At 37.3% G+C, this 20,186-nt stretch overlaps 1 protein-coding gene across 1 annotated transcript in view; it reads left to right on the top strand.

Moving 5' to 3' along the window:
* LIX1 (limb and CNS expressed 1) overlaps positions 1-20,186 on the top strand; it is a 29,019-nt gene that overhangs the window by 2,800 nt on the left and 6,033 nt on the right. The window contains exons 2-3 of the mRNA XM_035564217.1: positions 8,840-9,003; positions 18,601-18,741. Coding sequence (XP_035420110.1) covers positions 8,840-9,003; positions 18,601-18,741 — 305 coding nt within the window. The remainder of the gene's footprint in view (positions 1-8,839; positions 9,004-18,600; positions 18,742-20,186) is intronic.

Below are 20,186 nucleotides of genomic sequence, written 5' to 3'. Positions count from 1 at the left end.
CCATTCCAATCAAGGGGTCTTTGCTTGCTCTGGCCCAGTGCTTTGTTCTGTTGGGAATGCCTCCACAGAGAGTTTTCTGCAGCAGCAGGGAGAGACAGGAGGTTCAAAAGTCCCTGTCCTCCTGGGTGCGGCTTGCAGGAGCAAATACAGTGAGTGGTGCTGTGCCTGCTGCAGCAGTGCTCCTTCTGGGCTAGCATCTCCCCAGCAGAGGCAGAGATGATGGGATTTGGGAAAGATTTGGGAAAGACCATGGCTGGGTGCCCTGGCAACAAGACAACAGGGATAGTTTGTTTCTCCCGAGTCCTCCATGCCATTAGAATGCTTCATCCTTATAGTGGTAGGCAACCTTTGGGAGGAAAAAAAAAAAAAAAAGAGAGCGAGAAATTGAAAAAATGTGATCATCTTTCCTAGGTTGTCCTGTCAATCTATAAAACAGAGAGGCGAGTAGGCAGTTGCCTTGCCTATTAAAATTTTGTTCTTACTGTCTGCACTGAGCCCGAGTGTTTGAACTGGTCATGTTCACACTGAAACTTCCAACTGGCACTAGATTTAAAAAAAAAAAAAAAAATTACCTCAATTTAACAAATTATTCATCTCTCTTTGAAGAGCTGTAATCTGTGATTTTTGACAAGATCTTGTGGTTTACCAGCAGAAGGGACCTTCTGTAAAAGGATGTGAGTTAACCACATTGCTGGTTTTGGAAAAATCTCAATTTGCACGTGTTGAGTGGAGACAATCCTCAGGTGTGAAATTCCTTTCCCTGATAACTGCCTGTCTGCAGGGAGGAACCGTGCCCTTGCAGCGTCTCTGGGCTGCTGTGAAGGAGCACGGTGGCTGAAGGTGCGCTCATGTCCCCGCACAACCACGTAGTGGGCAGGGCCGCGGTGCCCATGGCAGAGAGCGGGGGTCTGACCAAGGCCCTGGGGTGCAGGCCTGTCACCAGCCCACCCATGGGGGACAGGGAGCAACAGGCTGCAGAGGGACTGGCAGCTCCAGCATGAATGAGACAGGCAAAGACATGAAGGAGGAGGAGGCCAGAAGAAGGAACCCAACGCTCAACTCGTGCTACTGCAAGAGTTGTTTGCTTTTTTGTGTGTGTGTTTCCCTGAACCGTGCTCTTTATGTAGCTTCCATCCCAGGTAACACAGAAATCCTAAAGATAATGCCTTCTACCATGCAGTCCCTAATTAACCCCAGCACTGGTCTAACTCATATGCTGACCTTATTACGGCTTTTTTTCACATCAAAAAATATTCTGGTATCAGGTAGAAGTTACTATACAACTTGGAAGAAAGCTAAGTACTTCCAGAAAGTCTTTTTAACCCCTGACTTGAATTCATGGTTCTTAGCTGGATTGCTACTTGGTTGGTTTGTGAACATTTAGCAAAGTGATTTTGCATCAGCTGAACAGCGCTGTGTCTCCATTTCTTTTTACTGGCAGCAACAAATCGTTTCCTTTGCACATTTTACCAGCAAAGGTTTCAGGTCAGCGATAGATGGACAGGTTAGACTGTAGATGTTTTAATAAGAAAGGATGTTAACTTATGGGGATCTGTCCATAATTTTTAGTAGAATCAGCCCAGCTCACTTATCTTCATTTAACTTTGAAATAGATTTGTCAGTGGGTACCATGTTAGCTCTCTGATGCAAGCTTTTAAATTGAAGTGCAGCATAGCCAGAGTAAGTCAGTTGCCTTGGAGAAATATTACAAGATTAAAAGTTTTATCCAACAGTCTTTTCCTTTCTAGATTACTGTTATTATTATTATACTATTCCTGTGCAAGTCAGTTATACTTCTGATTATCACAAGAGATTGACCAATTTGTAATTATTTATTGCTATTTTCAGATATTGAAATTATACCAAAGTTCTTATCATTTTTCCCATGTAATGCTAAATAAGAATGTCGACCAAGCTAAGCTGCTCAGCAATGATTAACAGTTGTCTTCAGACTGTCAACTTGAAAACACCTGATTTTAGTATGCCTACTTATTCTGTTCCAAGTGATAACCTACTTACTCAATTCATAACACTGCAGGGATTGACTTTTTGCCTCAGTCCAACAGTGGTGTCAGTGAAACCCTCCCAGTCTCTACCCTTCCTTTCCCTAGCTGCATCTAAATCTGCTGTGACTATGAACATACCAATGGTTCACAAAACCTACACCATTCTCTGAGCTGCTTACTTCCAACGCCGCCTTCTTTCTTCCTTTACTTGGTAACATGTTCAGAATGGCTCAGGAGGCCATCCAGTTCATTTATTTAATTTTATTTTGTTCTTTTTCCAAATCCTTGAAGTCTAGGAACCGCCAGTCAGTGCTGGATTTAAGGTATTCAGTACCAATTAAAGACGTTGCTTCTCACAAATGGAGTCTCACCCCACAATCAGATCTTCTTTTCCTGAAATAACATCTTGCTACTATTTGTGCCTTTTAAGGGCTTTAGACAAGATCATCTAGCAGTCCACTGCTAGATCAGCTCACTCATCTAGCACCCAAGTCCATTATGGAGAAGGAAGAAGGCCCCCAAAGTCCTCTCAGTATATTGTTGGTGTCCCAGTATGTGGTATTTGTTAATGTTTTTATATATATTTAACAATATGTCTAATTTCATTCTGGTTTAGTAGGGATTTGGGGCTTTTTATTTTTGTACATATACATGGAGAACAGAAATTATAGCATAGGGACCAGAATGTCCTAATGAAATCACTGCTAACATGCTAATATATAACATAATATATATGATAAATGCATAGTAAGATCATGGGAAAATTAACTGATATTGCCTACTCACATTTGTACTTCTTTTTCCTAAAGCTATTATTTATATGTTTAAAAATATGCAAAATGAATCAAAAGAGAAGCAATAAAAACTTCCCTCAAAACAGCTGGATCCCACTCCTATTGCTGCCCTTTTTTTCTAGAGATTTAAACAGTATCTCTTTGCTAGCCTGAGCCCAATTTAACAGCTTCCCTAAGATGTATGCATTAAGTTACAAGCCATAATAGGCTACAGCTGGGGAAGAGTGCACTTGTAACTTATGAACTTTGTTTAAACGATATAGTTTTACTGATTATGTGCCATGGCTTGATTTAAGACATGTAAGGCAACTTTACTAGCCTCTCACTGAAGAATCTTCTTTAATAGATTTCATATTACATATTTCTTTCTTTCAAAAAGCTTGTATTTTTCCTCTGCATTCACGTATTAAATTAAATCCACAAAGGCAGTTAAAAGGACTTTTAGAAACAGCTGTTTTAAGTTTTAAAATGACAAAGTAGGTGGTTATCTCGTGTGTGTTCTTTATACTCCACTCTCTCAACAGTGAGACGTTGTCAAGTATATGACTCCATTATACTTCAGTGGCAGAGTCACTTGGCTCCCACTCCCGTTAGCCCTCCCAGTCTTGGCCAAAATTCCCCCCTCCCAGTTGGCCAGCCTCCTGTTTAAGGCATTGTTTGTTTGCCTTGGTTGAGGTGAATGGCTAGCCAGTATTTTTAGCAGAAATTCACAGAAACCTGGAGCTAATTTTTTTTTCTGGCATCAGTGTAGTGCAAACTTACTGACATAATCCAAGTTGGAGAGTTCTGTTTCCCACTTAGAATGATATTTAATTTGACCCACAGACTTCCTTGAGCAGAGGCAAGACAGTTGCTACTGAAAGTTGAGAAATCGTCTGGAAAACAATGCTGTGTTATAATATGTGTTATCATTTAATCCTCTTCCAAACACGGTTCACATCAAACTGTATTTCTGAACTCTGTAAAGAGCTCAGGGTTCATTTAGGGTAAATGCAACAGAATAACCCACATATTTGTTCCACAGAACTTGCAGCCTGTCCCACATTCAAAAAAGTTAAAAAATAAAAAGTCCTTGGAGTCTAGGAAAACTTCAAGCAGTCTACCAGGATTTGCAGTCTAGGACAGCTTCACCTGGTACAATGCTCAGCCCCTGGGCAAGAGGCTTTTCCAGCTGAGTAAAAAGCAGAGTAGAGAAGAAAAATCACCTTCTCACCTCTTAACTAGGCATTACAGCCAGCATCAAATAGACTATTGTGGAACCCTTAATATTCACAGATGGGAGAGTACTAAAGGAGGGTATATGGAATTCTTGCTCTTGAACTTGGTGATGCATGTACTACTATGAAACTCTAATTGAGAAAGATCTAGGGTGTACAGTGGATAAAATATTGTCTGAATGGGGTCTTGGCATTGCCTACAATAAAATCAATACTGTTAACTAATTCAGCAACTGACAGTGTACAAAATAAGTTGTTTGAAAGCATGGATGATTTAATCCTGAGGAAAATTGTTTGTCAGTGCATACAAATACTATAAGCATTATCTTAAAAACTCAACCACTTCATGGGCATCTTTCAAAATACAAAAGTCAATTACAAGAATGAGAGAATGGCCTTTCAAAATGAGATGTAAATTGCAGTATTCTGCTGCATTAAACCTCTCAGATAAAAGCAAATCTTGCTGTTTCATTTATGTACTTCTGAAAATTCTCATTGTTTTCCATACTGCATTTTTAGACTTAAAGCCAGTTGGATGCAAAATACTGATATACAGCATAGAGATTGCATTCTGCCTGGAATGCTTAGAAATGAAGGCAAGCAATGCACGTTATTACAGGAAAAATGAATATCGAGAGATCTTAATATAACATTAGTAATCATGGTACTATCTTAGAATAGTAACTTAGTATATTTGAATGTGCACCTGAACATATGTATACATTTTTCACATCTTCCTAGACTACTACAAATCTATGTGACATATAATGAAAAAAAAAAAAAAACACAAATTAGTGGTTGTCAGGCATAAATAAAATCAATTTTTTTTAAGTAGAAAACTATATACTCACACATGCACAGAATTTTTACTAGTTTACCTGAAATTGTTTTAATTATATATTTGAAATTGACACGCTGTTTTAATTTCATGATGATAAACATACTGATTCAAGCTAAACAGTTGAATAAAATAAAATTAATTAAATCAAAACATAAAGAATTCTTGGAAAAAAAAAGTTTGAGGCTTTGATATCATGTCTGCATTTTGTAGTTTAACCTAATGCATCTTCATGTTCATCATTGTTTTGAGGTGCTAGCTTTGGCTAGGGTTGAAAAAATCACAGCAAAAACTGCAGTGATAATTTGATGCTGCTACTACATATATATCAGCAAGTATTTCCTGCTACCATCCTCACAGCTAAGCCAGGTTTTATGTTTATCCAATTCAGTACAAACCCAGGCACCTTTAATTACTTAATTACAGAGATATCCAACTGCAATGTTGGATAGACACATAGTTTTCATTTGACAGAAATTCTAACCAGAATAAAAATGATGCTGCTCAGCTACTGTTTCGGTGTTAGTCGTATTAATTTAATCTGTAGCAGCTACTCACTGCTTAGTAGTCCTCTGGTAAAATATTGCTTTATCTGTAAAATTTGAGACAGCTCAAAGCATGTTTGAGGATTTCAGCTAGAGGAGGGAAATGTATTTCTGCTGGTGTACTGCAGTGAAAGGATAGCACTAAAAAAGTCTTTCGAGTATTAGTTTTCAAAGTGGAAACTTTCAGCCAAGTGAGAGGTGCAGGCTGTCCAAATGCTGAATTACCATCAAAAGGACTCATGAACAAAAATGGAAATTAAAACAGAAATTTTACACTCTGAACTCTTAATTTCTGTAAAACTAACAACAAAAGAGAAGCAAGGATCAGACACACAGCAATTTAGAAGGTCACCTATTGCTACCATTGGTACTAAACAGTTTAAATACCTGTTTCTTTTATAGACTACTATACCAGTATAATTTCCTCTCGGTAAGCAAAAGCATGCATGATATTTATGGGTAGTTCCCCCCTCCATCAATGAGGGGCACAGGATGTTAAAATCTAGGGACTTGGACTGGACAAAAATTGATCAATAATGCCTGGGATTTCCCTGTGCAACTTTGCCAATTGCAGTGTACATCTTCTTAAAAGACTCAGCAGTTTATTACCTACAGAATAATTAATCTCATCATGATGTGGGAGAAATCAAGCTTTATTAAAATTTATTTATTTATCATTTTACCAAAAGTTGTAGCATACAGGTTGAATGATGAGACCAGGAAGAGTACTGTGGGTTACCTAGACCACCAAATTTGTTATTCCTGTGGACTTTGCATTATTGTTTTTAAAGTCTGCACTCTTGGACAACAGTTGTTTCAAAAACCAAAGCACTTTATGGAAACATCCTAAACCTGTGGTATTCTTAAAGCTGATACTTTCCATTGCTGTCTACTTCAATACCAGTAAAGGACTGAATGTCACCAATACTGTTCCCCTACTGAAGCAACAGCGTCTACTGAATAGTCATGTTTAAACTTGGAAATTTTACATTCATTAATTTTATGTGCAAATATCAGTTTTCACTTAATGGGTTTAAAATTAGGTTGTTACCCAATATGCGTGTGCATGCTCTGTGGAGCAGAAGGTCTCATAAAAAAAACACTCAGATGTTTACATCAGTGAGGTACTCAGCCAGAGACCAGTTTCTGAAGGTGGATTACCGTTTGGAGTCTGTACTGGTAGAAGTTTCCCTGGCTAGTAGACCAGTTTTTCTCCCACATTCATCATCATTTAGAAAAGCAGAAGTCAGTTTCTGTGGTTAAGACTTCCTCTATATTTCAGTTTTTCTCACAGCTGCACCATGACAGTGGTTATCCCAACGTGTTTCCTGTTACAAATACTTTTATTCAGGTAGCTTTCTTCTTTATGGTGAAACAATATTCCAATGCCATGAGAGTTCTGTAGCTTTAACCACTCAAAATGCCAGAACTGGTAGGGGCCAACACTGCTGCTGCATCTGTGACACCATCCAGTGGCAGAGAGCAGTGTGCTCCAACCACCCTGCCTCGCCTTCCCAGAGCTCAGACCATGCTGCCTGCACTTCCTCATGGCTTGAGCACAGCAAGAAGGGAACTGGTGATGACCACACTCTGTTCGTCTGCCCTTGTCATGGCTAAATGCCAAGAAAAGCTGTTGTGCCAAGAAAAGCTGTTGTGCAGCTGCCAGAAGTAAGGAAACGGGCAATGACAATATTGGAGCTCACATTGCTCACCCTGCAGCAAACAGAGCAATGCCCTGTCCATAGATTGCATGTGAGCTACCACCTGGGTGACACTGTCTCAAAATTGATCACTTTTCCATTATTCCACTACTAACGAGCTCAGATGAGATGAAGAAAGGGGAAAATTATCTCTGCCAGTGATTCCTGTATGAACTAATACTTGATAGCATCATGATACTGAACCAGTATCAGTATTCTGAAGTAGTAACATACTGTTGCCTAGGGCTTCCATACTCCACTGGAAGGTCCAAAGTAAGAAATAGAGTTCTTACCTTCTGAATTTAAATTTTCAAGTGAGAAATGATGAACATCATACACAGCTGTTTGGTTTTTTATTTTTTGTTTTTTCTTTTTTTTTTTTTTTTTTTTTGCATAGTGTTGTGGTTTAACTTATCAGACAGCTAAGCACCATGCAGCCATTTGCTCACCCTCCTCCCTCCCTCTGTGGGATGGGGGAGAGAATCAGAAAAAAAAAAAAAAAAAAGAAAAAAAAAAAGCCTGTAGGTTGAGATAAAGACAGTTTATTTGGACAGAGGAAAAAAAAAAAAGGGAAAATAATGATGATGATGACAACAGCACTAATACCACTAATGTATACAAAACAAGTGATGCACAATGCAATTGCTCACCACCTGCTGACCAATGCCCAGCCTATCCCCAAGCAGCCAGTCCCCCCACCCCATTCAGCATCCCCATATTAATTGCTCAGCAAGACACCACATGGCATGGGACATCCCTTCGGCCAGTTTGGGTCGGCTGTCCTGGTCCTGTCCCCTCCCAGCTCCTGCTGCACCCCCAGCCTGCTCACTGGCAGGACAGTGTGAGAAGCTGAAAAGTCCTTGGCTTAGGGTAAGCACTGCTCTGCAGCAATTAAAACATCAGTGTGGTATCAACATTACTCTCATCCTAAATCCCAAACACAGCACCATACCAGCTACTAGGAGGAAAAATAACTCTATCCTAGCCAAAACCAGGACAATAGACTGGTTTCTATGGCAAGATCTAAAGGAAAGACTGGTAGCTTTGACACAGGTAAAATGAAAATGTGTATGGTGCTCTTCCTTCTGTAGCCATTTCCTAGAAAAGTAACTTATCTCTAAGCTACAAATGGCTTTGTAAAAGGAGTCTAGATAAACTACACCTAAATTCTTTTTGAGTCCAAACCAAAAAGTGTTGAGAAAACTCCACCACAGAGTGTAAAACTTTGGAGCGCTGGCTCAATAGTCATGTCGACTGGATTTCTGGTTTTCACATTTCTATTTTCACATTAGCCTGCAACTATTATCATCATAATATACAACACCTTTTCCCAGCTACTTCATAAAGTTTTGCATTAAAAGTCAGCTGCTTTCCTTGCATGACCATGTGGGTTTTTTTTGAGAACAGATAAAGAGAAATTTGAGTATAACATTTTCTCTTGTTTGAAAGTGAGCAGCTCAATGGCTGCTGTGATATCAAAGTTCCAATATATTGACTTAATAGTACAATGTTGCTGACCTGCAATTTATGTTCTACATTAGCCTGTAATCCCAGAAAGTCCAAAACTGCAACAAAATCATATTTTCACACCAGCAGAGACAATCACAGACATTTTATTATTGATAATGATTTATAAATGTATCAAGCTCATATGTCTGCATTTCTTGTGTAACACAGAAAACACTAAGATCAAGGACTTGTAGTGCATCCTACATTCAGCATTTTTATGTCTTTGACAGTGAATGTCGTAGCAATATTGCAGGAGTTCTGGGAAAGCAAACAGAAGCAGAAGGCCATATTCCCAAGTGAAGGCATCATTGTGTATGAATCACTGAGCTCCCTGGGCCCACCATTTGTGAGCTATGTTACCTTGCCGGGAGGAAGTTGCTTTGGTAACTTTCAGGTAAGTGTCAGCTTCCAACCTTTGCCAGGGGAATTTTATCTATTTATTTACATATTTATTTATGAAAATTGTTTTGCTATAAAGGACACAGGGCAACTACTTCTGTAACAATGAATTCCACGCTTAACTTCTCCAATCTCACTCTGTCCCAGCCCTCACCGATTTGAGAGACAAGGTACCAGAAGGAAAACAACACACAGTTCTAGGAATTAATTGAGTATGGAATGATTTTACCAGTCTTGTCTCTGGTTTCCAGTCATATCTACAGCAAATGGAAACATTATGAGTAACTCAAGCATTTCTGTCAGTTGAATCTAAGACCAAAGTGTGTGTAGTTTCTTTCCTTCAGAAAATAGTAAAATCTTTTATGGTGGAGAAATAGCTTTGTGTGTGTTTTTTTTTTTTGTTTGTTTCATTTTTGTTTGTTTGTTTGTTTGTTTTTCAATTAAATTGGAAGATATTTCTCACCATAATGTAATATGCAGCATCCAATCCATGCTAAAGCTGTGCTAAAATATACAGAACAGGGAGAAAAACTAACCAGATACAGATCAAATTTCACTTTCAGTGAAATAACAATTGAAGCTAAATTTGATGCCTTCAGTCTCCAGGAGGAGGAAGGTTGTTTCGTAAAGCACTCCACCCTCTATCTTCCTTTCAGTAGATAACAATAGCTTAAACTTTCGCTCCATCAGTATTGACACTATGAAACACCTACTTACTATGCAGGAATTAGGCCTGCACAGAAGGTCTCAGAATAGCAGTTGAAGAATAATTTTCAACAACCAAATATTTGACACAGAATTAGAATTCTTCCCAGAACATCAGTTACAATTTTAGTAAACTACTTCAAAGCTCCCCTTTTTCACCAGGAAAATAATAGCCTCTTCATGGACTCTTCCGAACATTCCAGGCCTATTTTTCCTAATGATTCAGCCCTCACTGTGAAACTGTTGGAAGCACAGTTCACAGAGTTGCTCCTAGAACTTCCTGAATACCAAACATTTCAGGAACATGTGATGACGCCAAAGCAAGATAATTGTCATTATAGTCTTTAAACTGTGATGTAAGAAAGGAAAACAGCATTTTTTTTACAATTTTTCTCTTTGCTAAAATCTTATGCTGCCTTGTGTGTCATTGACTTTATACATATTTTGCCAACATTTTATCAAGACCTGCTCCCTCCTTTTTTCTTTTTCTTTGTTTCTTTTTTCTTAAAAAAAAAAAAAATACTCCCTGTGCATTACAAAATGCTGAATCAGGTATTTCTCTTATATAGCTGCACTGTTACATTCAGCCAGGAATACAGTTCAGAAGCATCTGACTGACACAGAAGCCGAGGCAAGCCAGCTTGACAGTGCAGTTCCCATGCTATGCTGTTGCAGACAGACATTAAGAGATTGGTCCTATTAATGCTTTCAGGAAAAAAAAATATATATATATATATATTAGGAGCATACAGAGGGTCTCACTGAAAATGTTTCAACGAAGACATGTACTGAATAGGTTTAGAACAATTTAGTAATAAATTTCCAATATCTTAATTTAGAGATATAAAGGATTTCAGTGTCCAGATCACTTAAAAAATACTGTAATTATATTTACGACACCACTAAATAATGGTAAGAAACACAACACAGGACAAAATACAAATGTCCCTGCTTAAGTCTTGTTTTAAATAATCCTTATAAAAATAATGTTCTGAATCCTTATCCCGAATGCTTATCTTGCCTAAAGACAAGCAGATATGTATTACATTATATACTTCATGGTACTTCACAGTCAAAATTGTTCATTTGCTTAGATATTTTAAAGATTTACTCTCCCGTTTTTGTTCTGGGTACTTAATATCAGGAATCATATACCATGACTCACTCTGAAAACTGCAATAATTTTCACTTATGACAAAGGGACCAACATAAGGCCCATCTAATCGGCCTCTGGCACCCCTCTTGCTGAACTCAGGCATCAAACTGCTCATGGTTTTAGCATATGTTTTTGTTTTTAATACCAAAGGGAAATATGCCGAATATTTTGACTTTATAAATGCAGTGAAAAGGGTTTGAAAGTCAAGCCTAGCTTTCATCTTTGCAAGTGAGATCATCTACAGCAATGAATTCTTTTGAACAATGGGTTTGTAGCTCACCAAGGATAGAAGCACTAAACATTCCCTGAACTGATGATTCAAATATCAAATTATTGTTTTCTTATGTACTTGCTGGCATTTCTCTGCTACTATTAATCAAAATAAGCTTTATAATGAAAGATTATATCTTTTATTAGACTAGGAAATATAGCTGAGAGCAAAAAATAAAAAATACAAGATTTTGAGTGCATTAGCACTTTTTGAGTCTGGAGGACTTGAATACACACAGGTGTATGCAACTAAAATCTCATCCTTTTTTTTTTTTCCACTTTAATGGAAGTTTAATTGATTAAATAGAAGGTCATTACCTAGTGAATATTCCCTCAATTACATCCATAGATTTTGCTCACAACAATATTAATGCTATCAAAAGTACTACTAGTTTAAAGTAGTACTACAAGTTTAAAGTAGTACTACAAACACTACCTTCACTAAAAGTAAAAAGTACACAAGCTTCAAAACGTATGTAATGGTCATTGGTGACATTCATGGTGGTACTTTCAACTCTTCATCAACAACTTGTATAGAAACTGGTCATAGCTAAATACAGTGTAGGAGTTGTAGAATAAACATCCCAGACAGATATCTGGGACAACACACCATTCTTTAAGTTGAAGATTGTTTCGAGCTTCCCACAGAGTAAAACAGAAGTCTCTGTGACACTGTCACATTTTTCAGCTTCACAACCAGGAGGCTAAGAAAGTCACCTTTTATTTATCTATCTTTTAAAGAAAATCCAAGGCTGTATTATCTTCTCAAATACTAACTCTTCAACAAGATACATTATGCATGCCTCTGCATTATTTTAAATTTTCTTGTCCACTTTTGCCACAACATAAATAGTTTGCAAAGAAACTAGAATACGAGTCTGGAACATGGCTTCCTATGCCTTCATCAGTACAAAAAAAAACCAACAAAACAAAACAAAAAAAAATTGCTTTTCCTAAGATCCCCATACTCTTAAAATAAGACCTATTCATTTACTAAGAACCCATAACACCCAAGGAGTGTCTTTTGTCTTTCCTGGGTCCCCCCGACTTGGTCCACAGCTTCAGTTCTGTAATGGACTAACCCACCACCAAAGTAAGGTAGTCTTATTCCACAAATGACCACACACAAGAGATGATCCTTTCTCTACTTTTCAGTGAAGAAAGGACTACAGGACAAGAGCTCCATTAGCTTTTCTATTAATGTAAAAATTATCTAAATTATCATCAGCAAAGTGTTGGACACTTCTAAAAGAGATGAGAGTCAAAAAGAATGGAGACACTTATGAATTTAAAAATGAAAGAACTGCTAACTTCAGAAATTTAGAATAATGTTGTGGTAGAAAATCAGTGAAAGTTTAAGCTTTATGCATCTATTATTGTCTTTGGTTTGAAAATACCACATGTATTGCAAAATAGGGAAAACGTTATTCTTCTGCAAGCTCATTAAAATACTGATAGTACACCCAGAAAGTGCTGCACAGCTAGTGAAAATGGCTGGTAACTAGTATTTGAGCTAGAACACTTTGCAAGTGCTGGTATGAAGACAGACATGAACTCTATATATAGCCAATATAAGAGCTATATAATAGCCAATGAATTTAGAAACTTTATAAGTCTCAATAAACTGGAATTATAAAATTAAATAACTCAAAGGAGTTATAAGCAAACAAAGTCTTTATTGTATGAATAGTACATGGTTCGTGATCTGGCCTGAATATTATTATATAATCTTAATTTAAATAAATTATGACTTCATATTTAATTCAAACATTCCTAACACCTTCCTTGTAAAGCCTGAGCAGGTCTTAGCTTCAACAAGGGGTCTGTTTAAAATACTGTCTACTGTCTAGTAAAGTTACTTTAATGCTGGTCATTTCCATCTGGAGACATACAAAAAAAGGAACACCTTTTTTTTTTTTTCCCTGAATTGATGTACTCTATGATTTTTTTGCACTTTAACAATCTGAAGGACGTTAGTTATATGTTACTAGCACTCCCAAGTGATATATAGCTGAATTAACAGTTTAAAAGACCACCACCACAACAACAACCAACCATAAAACAGAAGAACCATATCTTTCTACAAAGGACAGAATATTTACTTCTATATCCAGCCTTCATCCACACATGCTCTGGCTGACTCTTTACCATGAAGCAGGGTGAAAGATGGGAACATCTCTAGGTAGAAAAAGAGAGTGCAATGGTGATAAAGGACATTAAAAAAAAGAAGGGCAATGAAGAAGCCAAGTAAATACATAAAGCTCCAGTGCTCTACTTCCCTCCCCAGCTCCAGGTTATAAGTTTTTTTCTGAAATTTACCTTCATAAAGGTATGACTAAAAAAATAAATAAAATAAAATAAAATAAAATAAAAACACCTTTTCGTGCAGCCTGTGTGATGTCACTAGTTAAGGTCTCAGTTCAATTCTTGTTAAGGGATTTAACAGGGGCCAAAAATCAGCCATTTAAAATCAACAAGTACTGTCTCCCTGATCTTAAAGGTTTGAATGATTCAGTAGATGTTTCAATATTTTTTTCACATGTGTATAAATAAGACAGCAAATATGGGGCATGAGGAAACAGCATAAATAGCACAGTGTTTGTTACCAGTATTGCCTGCAGTCAGCAAGGACCAATTAGGCTCACTCACTGTGCAGCAATATAAATTTGATGTTTGTTACAACTTGCTGTCCAAAAGAATTACATGAGGCACAAGCCAAGGTAAGGCTAGTGTCTAAACTCTGAAACCACAGCACTACAAATGGACAAGGAAAATGTTAGTTTTCCTAAAGTGGCTGGCTCATATTGGTGATTAGGTAAAGAGGCCATGAAATCTTCCCTCACTGCTGCCGTAACAGTGCCAGCAAACACTTGTGTGGGCTTTCAGCTGCCTCAACTACCAAGCTGTCCAAGGTGGCTGATGTAGTATTAGGGAGCTGCAGCAGTTCCTGTCCTGGATGTCAGGGTTAGGGAAGATAGCAGCAGGGCAGGAGGGACTTCCTTTTTGCCATTAAGGACAAGTGGGACTCCTTTTATTCGTCCAGGTGGACACAGCTGGATAGCCAGCCCCTAGAAACAAAGGAATCACTGGAAAGACTATTGAAGCAGAGGTGGAAAACTTCACAGAGGGCAGGGGAAGTCTTCTGGGTCTGAAACGTTACGCCCAATGTTTTGGTCTAAGTGATTGCTCCACACACTTTATTGTCCAATGTCAGTTTTTTATCCTCCCTTTACAGGCCTTTTCCTCTTTTCTCTGCATCACAGAATGGTTGAGGTTGGAAGGGACTGTCTGATCCAACTTCTGCTAAAGAAGGCCCACCAAGAGCAGGTTGCCCAGGACCATGTCCAGGCAACTTTTGAATATCTCTGTACCTGTCTGGGAAACCTATGCCAGTACTTGGAAACCTGCACAGTTGAGAAGTGCTTGTGTTCCAGACTGTGACCATTACCTCTTGTCCTGGTGCTGGGCACCACTGACAAGAGCCTGGCTCTGTCTTCTTTACACCCTCCGACCACCTCCCCACTGAGCCTCGTCTTCTCCAGACTGAGCAGTCCCAAAACTAGTTTCACTGGTTACAGGGATGATGCTTCAGTGTTTCAAGTCCTGGCAGGCACCCAGCAGAAGAGGAGGAGACAGCCAGGAGGTACCTGGCTTTGACTGTGATCCTCTAGGGTGACTTCAGGTCTTGCTGTGACTGGCAGCAGGAGGCAGGTTTTATCATAGTGCCCCAGCAGCGCAGCAGCAGTCTGCATGGAGCTGTCATGGGATTAGACGAAGCCAGAGCTGACTTGTGCACTTTGCATGTGCTCACATTGCAGGGGGTAATTGACCAGCAGAAGTGCATTTTACATACACAGGGTTTGGCCAGTAGCATTAATGCTTACAGCACCATGGCGTATGGGAGGTAAACTTGCTGTTTAAGACAGGTAGTAATTATCCAAGTAGAAATGGGCTACAATGAAACATTCATGCTTTTTGAATATACTCACCTACTGAGAACAAAACTATCATCTTTAAACTAAATGTTACTTTCCTCATTTTCTGCTTTTCAGAAGTACTGTGATGTACCTGCTTCATTGGGTCTTGCTCATTGCCAGCCATATTAGCCCAGTCAACGTCATCTTTTCCCTGTGGGGACCGAGGCTAAGGCTTCTTTATCCCTTTCCAGTTAAAATATCAAAAGTCCTAAAAAACAGCATGTTAAGAGTGGGCATGACTACCAATATTTCAGTATGTGTTATAGCACAACATCATAGAAGAAATGTCCCCTACCCTATCTTTTCTGGAGGCTGAAGCTCCTGAAGAGCTAGACCACTGGTATGGCTGGCTGTGAGATCTTCGCTGCATTTTCCACCAAAGCTTCAGCTTTGGATAATGCAAGGCTTCCTTGTAAAACTGAGCCAAAGAGTCATTTAAATCTTTGCCATCTGAGAAAATATGTTAAGATTTTACCATTTTATTCCTCAGCAAAAATGAGCTCTAATCAGTTTAGTCCTTTTAGGACTGAGAAAATAGTATATAAATTAAAAGAAAAAAAAAATCACAGAGAAACGTCATATGTCATCGCTTTAAAATATAATCTCCATTTTTGGTTTAGTTCTTATATCTCCCATTAAATTTAGTAAATTTTAAGTTGTTGGGTTTTTTTGTTTTGTTTTGTTTTGTTTTTTTCACTTCTTACAGATTTGTAAATCTCTTGATCTCTCAAGACTTACCATTTGCCTATAAATATATGCAGACTGCTTTTCTGGTCTTACTTAAAAGTGAATAGTATTCTTTTATCTGTCATTTTACTAGTTTTCATCTGCACAAAGATGGTTTAAATTCAAATTCTTTGGCTTGGTTTATATTATAACATTTATTATTGAAATCACATAAGTCCATGTTCTGTTCTCAGATTTTTGGAAAACAGAGTCATGTGCAACCTGCAAGAGAATCTTTAAGCATAATGAAAGAAAAATACACAGTGATGAAAGACTTGACCTGGGCATCTTTAAACAGCTATAAAAGCATTAGATATTTTGCAAATTCAAGGAGACAGCAACTTCTGAGAGCATGATAGGAATAAAATTAAAATTAAAATAAAATAAAATAAAATAAAATAAAACTCAATTTTCTTCTAGAAAACAAATTTTTGTGAATAAACTTGTAAAAAAATTATTTTAAATGGGATGGTAAAGTGGTTTTCTTTAAAATGAAAAAAAATATTTTACCATAAAATACAACAAGCATTTTAAACTTTACCATTACTTGTTTCAGAGTATTATGCTTCCATTTTCATTGCATATAATACAGTTAGCAGTTTGTTTGATGGAAACCAATGATTACATCATAATTAGAAGCCTCCCAGTAGTAAGTCAATACAGTGTATTCACACCTCTTATTAAAGTGGATAGAAGCAATCCAGCAGAATTAAATAAAAAGTTTTAGCTACTGAATATGTTAATGCCTGGAGGAATAAATAAATAATAATAGTAATAAAAAAAAAAAAAAGCTTGTAGAAGAATCTGTGGATATTGCTGTAGCTGAACACAAAAGAGTATGCAGTTTATCATTTCAAGCATTGCAAATGAAAATGGATAACTAGTGGATGTATTAATTAAAGTAAGATAAAATCTCCAAGTACAGCACAGCTTGCCAGCCATGAAGAAAGTTAAACACTCGAATTGTAAATGTGTTTATCAGTGTTTCTTGCCATCTGAAATACATTTAGGTATTTTTAAACGTTTGCCTTCCTTCATGTCTAACAAAAATGTAATCAGGACATCTTTACAAAAATGGCTTTGGTCTTGATAACCATGGCAGGTTCTGATTTCCCCTGTTTTTTCACTCCATTCATAATATAGTAGAGGAACACAGTCACACATTGACTTAATTATATCCATAATACTTAATTTCTATATTAAGACAATTGAAATCAAATGTCAATTAGTTGTTTTGAAATACTAGGAAATTGCTGTTATAATTATTATTATTACAGTAAAATATAATATTTTTCTCAGCCCATTCCCAAATGAATTATTGTGTATACATGCAACTGGTGGGGTGGAGAGGCAGCAGCTGGAAGAATGGACAAATCAGATTTTGAGAGTGACTGCTTTTCATTGCAGCATCAGAGAAGGGCCCTGTCTGGTACTGAGTCACCAGCCAGGACAGAGCAGTAACTTAAAACAGCGCAGAGCATCTGCACTCTGCTCTCCATCTTGAGTGCCTTACTTGCTTGTTCAGGTCCATACTGTTTCCCAGATTTGAGATTCCAGAAAAGTTTCACCCATTGGTCAGGTTAACATAAATCTTTGAAGGCATTTTTAAGCCTGCCTGAAAGCCCAGGGTGCAGTTTCATATGGATTTAATTCCCTATAGTTGCTGAGACTCAGGCATTGTTGGTACTTTGATTTTTACTTTTAGCTGTCCATGGACACTATTTAGTCTTTTAAAAGCTGTGACATAATTAAAGTCTTGGGCTTGATGTAGGGTGTGTGGAAGAGTCCTGGTGACATATGTAATGCAAGAGGTTGGGCAAGATGAAGTGGGGATGTCTTCTGACCTTAGACCACAAAACTAGCAGCGTGACACTTTGTCTAGGTCACCCCACAGAGTTCATGTTTAAGAATTTCCCATACCTCCTATGTGAAAAAATCCCAACCTTAATAAAATTATGAGCACATTGTTTGCTTGTTGAAAGAGCTAAGAATTTTTCATACCTTATTACAAAACCAAAGAAATTTAACGTGAGCTGGAACGTCTGAAGATTAGACTAAATTAGTGAGTAGCCCCCTGTAAGATGTGCAAGGACAGCAGCTACCAGCAGCTGGTAACACAAGCAGCTGCTAGTTTAAGGAGCTCTGCAGCAAGGTGGAGTGAACAGACCGTGACAACTTTGTTACAAAGTTGTCCCTTTCCAGTGGTCAGACCTCCTCAAAATTCCTCACACAGTATCTTTGGCTTAAAAGAAGCAAAGCACAGAATCACCAAGAAATTCAGTGTCACTCTACTTTACAGATGGCAAAGCAGACTCTTGTTCTGAAGAAAAAAAAAAAAAAAAAAAAAAAAAAAAAAAAGATGCATTTTCACTGGAATATTTTTTTGAAATTTAATTCACTGCCAACATGGCTGTAGGTAGAAAGTTTGATAAGCAGTAAATTAGTGCAGTAACTATTTCAGTAACTATTTACAAATTCAATTAAAAGCTTACAAAAATTACAGAATTTTGATAAAATAAATTAATATTTACTTAAGCCAACAAATTTTATGAAAATTTATGGTAAAGCTCTTTCCTGCTTGAAGTGTTGGTTTTCAGAAGTCAGATTTTGTGAGAAAAGCAATTAATAAGTAATAGAAATCATTTTAAAAAAAATCTAATTTATCTTTCTGGTACTGAAAGGCTAAAACCACACATAAATGCAATGGGAAATACAGACTACACCTGAGACCTGCAAAATTATTTATGTGCTTTTTCAGAGCTGCTTAAGCAGAGCAGAAGCAAGGCGAGATGCTGCAAAAGTGGCTCTCATCAACTCTCTCTTCAATGAACTTCCCTGTCGCAGGATCACAAAGGAATTCATCATAGAAAGTGTTCGGGAGGCTGTTTCATCAACCAGTGTAAGTACAAAAAGAATAATAAAATAAATCAGGAGAGAAAAAACAAGTGAACGTATGTATGATCTTGTAGATCATCAAATCAAAGCTTCACGTAGCCTACTATCTCTTCTCTACCAATGATCAACAGATAGCACGTGAGAAGAGTGTTAATGAATGAAATATACATTATTATTATTCTCCAAAACTAGTGGATTTTCACCAGCCAACAAATAAGGTTTTAGTGATTTTTTTCACCTTTGTGGTACTAAAGATTGTCCAAGTCAATTTTATGTTTAATATAGTCGTATTAAAACATCATTTTTGAAAAGCTGTGTTAGTCCTTAAAGTCTGCTCATGATTTGTTTTCTCTGGTATACCTAGATAAAATATTTACAGTTGAAAAAAAATATTTACAGTTTACAACAGTACAATGTAGCAAGTATCATCTGAGGGTATTAGAAATCTTTTAAAATGAAAATATTGATTTGCTAAAAGGCATGTATCATAGATTAAGGAAAGATTAACTGATTTTCTCATATGTTTGCAGAAGACATTTTTGATAATAAATGTGGAAGAGATATTTAAAACTTTAGAAGCATCACTATTGTATTTTGTGACATGATCTGTAGTGTTCACCTTCTGAGCAGAAAGTGTTGCAGTCCCTCATGAGATGTATTTGGGGAACGATGTAGAAACAGATGAGTGTAAGGAGGTCTGGTCTGTATCTGTTTTACAGATGAAAGAATGTTTTTCTTTTCCAGTATTGTGAATTTTATACATTTTAGAGGGACAAAAATCCATAAAAGTTAGGAAAAATAGAGCATGATTTATTTGCGTATGCAATTTAAAGGGAGTTTTGATTCAAGTAATTTATCATTTTTTATGGAAATTTTTGAGGTAAAAGGTTATATGCTTCACTGAGTTCTGCTTGGATTTCCTTAGGGATATTTAAAAGCCAGCATAAATATTGCAGAAGTGGTGTGTTAACGCTACAGCATCCAAAAGCCATAAATTTACTTGCAGTTCAGTGGAACCATATTGGGTAGAAATCTGTTTAACTTTCTTAAGTTGCCATTGAACACCTGGGGTTATGCAAAGGAATCTGTCCAAAATTATCTCATGCCTTTTTCTAGGTTTTCCCCTACAAAAGAGAGGGGAGAGAACGAATATAAGTGAAACTCAGCCCCTTGCTCTACCTGGCTAATTCATACAGCTTTTGAATTATATTGAAAAATTAAATGTAAAACTATGGACCATGTCATCATGCTTCATCAGTATGGTCGTAGATATACTTTATTAAATGTACTCATTCTATAGACGTACATTATGAGATACGAAACCTACACAGTCAGCATTTGGCTATTAGCATTTGGGTACTACTTGGGTACTAAGAATTTCTTAGATGCCTGAAACTAGACAGAACTGATTTAATTGAAGGGACATTTTGTTGACTCACCTCAAACCGT

The sequence above is a fragment of the Cygnus atratus genome, chromosome Z, assembly GCF_013377495.2.
Source record: "Cygnus atratus isolate AKBS03 ecotype Queensland, Australia chromosome Z, CAtr_DNAZoo_HiC_assembly, whole genome shotgun sequence".
Classification (NCBI taxonomy): Eukaryota; Metazoa; Chordata; class Aves; order Anseriformes; family Anatidae; genus Cygnus; species Cygnus atratus.
The sequence above is the reverse complement of the archived record's forward strand: the minus strand, read 5'-3'. Positions and strand labels throughout refer to the sequence as shown.